General features: G+C 34.8%; 1 protein-coding gene across 1 annotated transcript; it reads right to left on the reverse strand.

Moving 5' to 3' along the window:
- Positions 1–305: 305 nt before the first annotated feature.
- Positions 306–2,950, reverse strand: LOC145032770 (adenosine kinase 2). Its single transcript, XM_078981690.1, has 9 exons — positions 2,776–2,950; positions 1,942–1,995; positions 1,757–1,835; positions 1,575–1,676; positions 1,343–1,487; positions 1,155–1,252; positions 935–1,072; positions 658–841; positions 306–574 (listed from the first exon to the last, which is right to left on the reverse strand). The coding sequence occupies exons 1-9, from the start codon at positions 2,859–2,861 to the stop codon at positions 432–434; spliced, it is 1,029 nt and encodes a 342-aa protein (XP_078837816.1). The 5' UTR covers positions 2,862–2,950; the 3' UTR covers positions 306–431.
- Positions 2,951–3,881: the final 931 nt, after the last annotated feature.

Genomic DNA, 3,881 nt, shown 5'->3' on the forward strand with positions numbered 1-3,881 from the left:
TTTAGCTCAATAATCAGTATTCTTTTCAACCTCCCCCATGTAGCTGGAGATTCTATTCAAAAGTAACATTCTACAAAAATCACAATATATCAACATTCAAGCACAAAACGTACAACAAAGATATAAACCACAATCAGCAACTCATCCTTGAATAATCTTTTACATTAACCAAAAAAAAAAAAGTTACAACAAAACTTATTAATCACTATAAAACGTATACTTTGAGACCAACAAACACCACATAACTTCAGGCCTCCAAAACAAATCAAACAAGTAGTCGTGTATACTCTCACTCTAATGCAAGATTTGGTTTAAGAGGGGTTTAATAATAATAATAATAATAATAATGAAAGGCAAACAATAATAATGAGAGATAATAGAACAACCCTAAAAGAAAAATGGTTCCACCTCCACCACATTCATGAAGAAATCTAGCTAAAGTCAGGCTTCTCAGGGTAGGTGCACCCTGATCTTTGAATGATCACATTTGAAGCATAACATCCAGCTCTCACACATTCCTCAATCGGCTTTTCTTTAACCAATTGAGACATAAATCCTCCAACAAACGCATCACCTAAAACACAAATCAAAAACCATTTTAGCAAATCTATTTCTTCATACCATGAGAGAAAAACTAGAATACAATACAATACAAACCTGCTCCATTGGTGTCAACAAGCTTCTCTTTTGGCAACAAGATGACTGGATACTTTGAAACTTTTCCATCTTGAGCAACCACAACTGGATCAGCTCCCTGAGTGATCACAGTAATCCTCTTGTATGTCCCTGATGCTTTAGGCCACTGAGAGATCTTGATTGCAATCTCCTCCACATTATCAGTCTGTACATGTAAAACACCATAACCCTTTTTTATATAAAAAACTTTCTCATGTCATACTCATCATCATCTTTTAACCAATCTTTTTCTTCTTACCTCCCACCCATGAACCTTTGAGAATGTTCTTGCTTCAGTTTCGTTTCCAAAAACATAATCCACATAAGCTAATGCTTTCTCTTGAGCATCCTTGAAGAATTCACAGATGAATGGTGCTGAAAGGTTCATTGTGAAAACCTAAAGCAAGGGTAATAATGTCAGAAAGATAAGAAATTTTTTGAATCCATATGAATCGGTTTATTACTCATTCATTATTTACCTTGTTGGCTGCAGCTGCATGCTCAGCTACAAGCTGGATTGATTCAGGAGACACTGTAAGGAAAAAGCCAGCAATATAGATGTACTTGGCCTTTTCAACTGTCCAAGATGATTAATTAATTTTAGTAATCTAGTATAATATATTAAAAAAAAAAGAAAAAACAAGACTGAAATTGTTAAAAGATTTACCCAAAGCCCAATTCTCTGGTTTCTTTAAGTGGTCTGCCTTGTAGCAGTTGGCAGCTGATAGGTTGGCAATAAGTGACCTCTCACCACCAACAACACAAACAGCACAGGTGCCAGTTGGTGCAGCCTCATCCACATAATAGTGCACCTGATAAACATCATCATCATTAGAATATATATATATATACATATATAATCAGTAACTCATGACACTCAAAAGGAACAAGAATAGTACATTAACTCCAGCACTTTTTGAGTTCTTGGTCATCTCCTCACCATATTTGTCCTTTCCTATACAACCCATGTAACTTGTTGCACCAGGGATTTGAAGCATCCACTGCAAAACAGCATAAAAAGGGTAAATCAGTCTTTTTCACTTTCATGAACAGCAATGAAAAAAATGTTGCTGATATTCACCTGGGCAACTCTGATTGAATTCTGAGTAGCACCTCCAGCAATGTACTCTACAGTGAATTTGGATGACATTTCATCGTACCTGAAAACAGGTCAAACCAGAATAAGGCCATGATTATGTCATCTTTATCTATAATGTAATAAGATAGCATCCATGTCCCATGATAAAGTAAGATAAGAACACTTACATGGGCAAATGCTTGTCTTCAGCAAGAATGGCGTTATTTAGTTGGACATCATATCTGCAATTTCAAACAAACAAAGATTAGAGTGAAATAAACATTGATCCACAAAAGACCACAAACCATTAGTGGATATTTAATATTGATAATCCAAAAGGTATCATCTAGCCACACAATGAACAATCTTTCTTTTGCATAGTAGAAGCAACAAAAGGTCCAGAAATTAACTAAAGGCTAACTCAAAATACCTGCAGTGCTAAAAAAACAAGACCACCGACTAAAACTGTTTGATCAAGTGAATAAAGTTAAGATCCAAAATTTATATTGATACACTGAGATTTAAGGGGAGTTATAACAGGATACTATATTTTTTTATATAAAAAGACGCTGAAAGTACATATCTATAATCAAAGAACAACAGAACTGGTTCAAAGTTTGATAATTCTGCTCGAATTAGGCATGACGCTAAAATTATAAGGTTTGACCCTGCTATTCGGCTAAATTTGGATTCGACTACTTAAGCCTCGTGTCCTATCTAAGCTGCTACATTTCTTACAAGATCTAAAACCCTAGATCTAAAACCTCATAGAAAAGAGCAATGACTCTACTGACGAAAGAGTGTCCAACTGTTGAAAAACAAATCTACATTCATAGGAAATTTAGTCGGTTTTAGTCGGCAGAGAACAATAGATCTCTTGCTAAAAAGAGACGTAAACAATAAAACTATCCAGATCAGAATGATATTAAGTCAGATCGAAAAAATCCCATCGGTTTTCCACTAGAGACAAAAATAAATAAAAACATGAAACAGACAAAGATTGCGTAGAATGAGAGAATTACTTTTTGAGGAAATCCTCATCGACTACTGCTGAAATGTCGAGAAGGGGGTTTCCCATTCCCAAAAGAATTCCTTCATACTCGGCCATTGTACGGGGGGTTTAGGAAGGAGAGAAGTGCAAAAGCTTGTAATGTATGCACGATCTGAGGAGCAAGACGAAGAGAGATAGGTGGGGAGTGATGGGGTTTTATAAGAGAGTTGGGATTTGGGTTGGGGTTGGTAAAATGTCGACTGTAGCCTCACCCTTCACCAACCCTATTCCCATTTTCAATCCATTTATTCCTTTGAATTATTAGTTAAATTTTATTCTTAATTAAAGAAATATATTTTGATTTCAAAGTCTTTTTTGAATTATTAGTTAAATTTTATTCTTAATTAAAGAAGTATATTTTGATTTCAAAGTCGTTTTGTTTACTTATTCGAGATGGGAAAATCGAGTTTGAGTTTGAATGTAATCCAAGATATTTATAATAAAAGTTCTCTAGTTTTAAATAGGGGTGAGCAAACCCAAACCAAGAAATCGAAAACCAACTAAAACCAATGAAACTAAAACTGAAAAAAAAAAAAAAACCAACGGTTAGGGTTTGAATATTCTAAAAACCAAAAAATCGGGTTCGGTTTCAGTTTTTACTCAAAAACCGACCCATCCAACCTTACAAACCAATCCACACTTGATTATCTTTTGGTTGTAATAAACTATTTCGAGCTCTGGTTGTAACTTGTAATGGACTATTTTAGACTTTGGTTGTAACTTCTAATAGACTATTTGGTTGTAAGACTAATGTTTTTTGAAGTATTTAACATCAACTTTGTGCTTTTTGAAATATTTAACTTCTTGCTTTGTTTCTAGAAAATAAGTTTAAACCCAAAACCCGTAAGTGTATGGCCTGAACCCAATAAACCGAAAAATCGTCCAAACCAACCTTAGAACCCGAGAAACAAATCCTATTGGATTCTAAAAAACAGAAACCGACTATTTATGGGTTGGGTTGGGTTTAGGTCCAAAACCGACTCAAATCGACCCATCCAACCCTACAAACCGATCCACACTTGATTATCTTTTAGTTGTAATAAACTATCTCGAGCTCTGGTTGTAACTTGTAATGGA

Source organism: Lactuca saligna, chromosome 2 (assembly GCF_052625555.1).
Source record: "Lactuca saligna cultivar CGN05327 chromosome 2, ASM5262555v1, whole genome shotgun sequence".
NCBI lineage: Eukaryota > Viridiplantae > Streptophyta > Magnoliopsida > Asterales > Asteraceae > Lactuca > Lactuca saligna.

What these genes read in the sequence shown, in the direction of transcription:
- LOC145032770 (XM_078981690.1), bottom strand. Translation starts at nt 2,861, where the DNA reads ATGGCCGAGTATGAAGGAATTCTTTTGGGAATGGGAAACCCCCTTCTC. An exon ending in ATTCAATCAGAGTTGCCCAG is followed by an intron (nt 1,677 to 1,756) that starts GTGAATATCAGC and finishes GCTGTTTTGCAG; the next exon opens with TGGATGCTTCAAATCCCTGG. An exon ending in ACCAGAGAATTGGGCTTTGG is followed by an intron (nt 1,253 to 1,342) that starts GTAAATCTTTTA and finishes CATCTTGGACAG; the next exon opens with TTGAAAAGGCCAAGTACATC.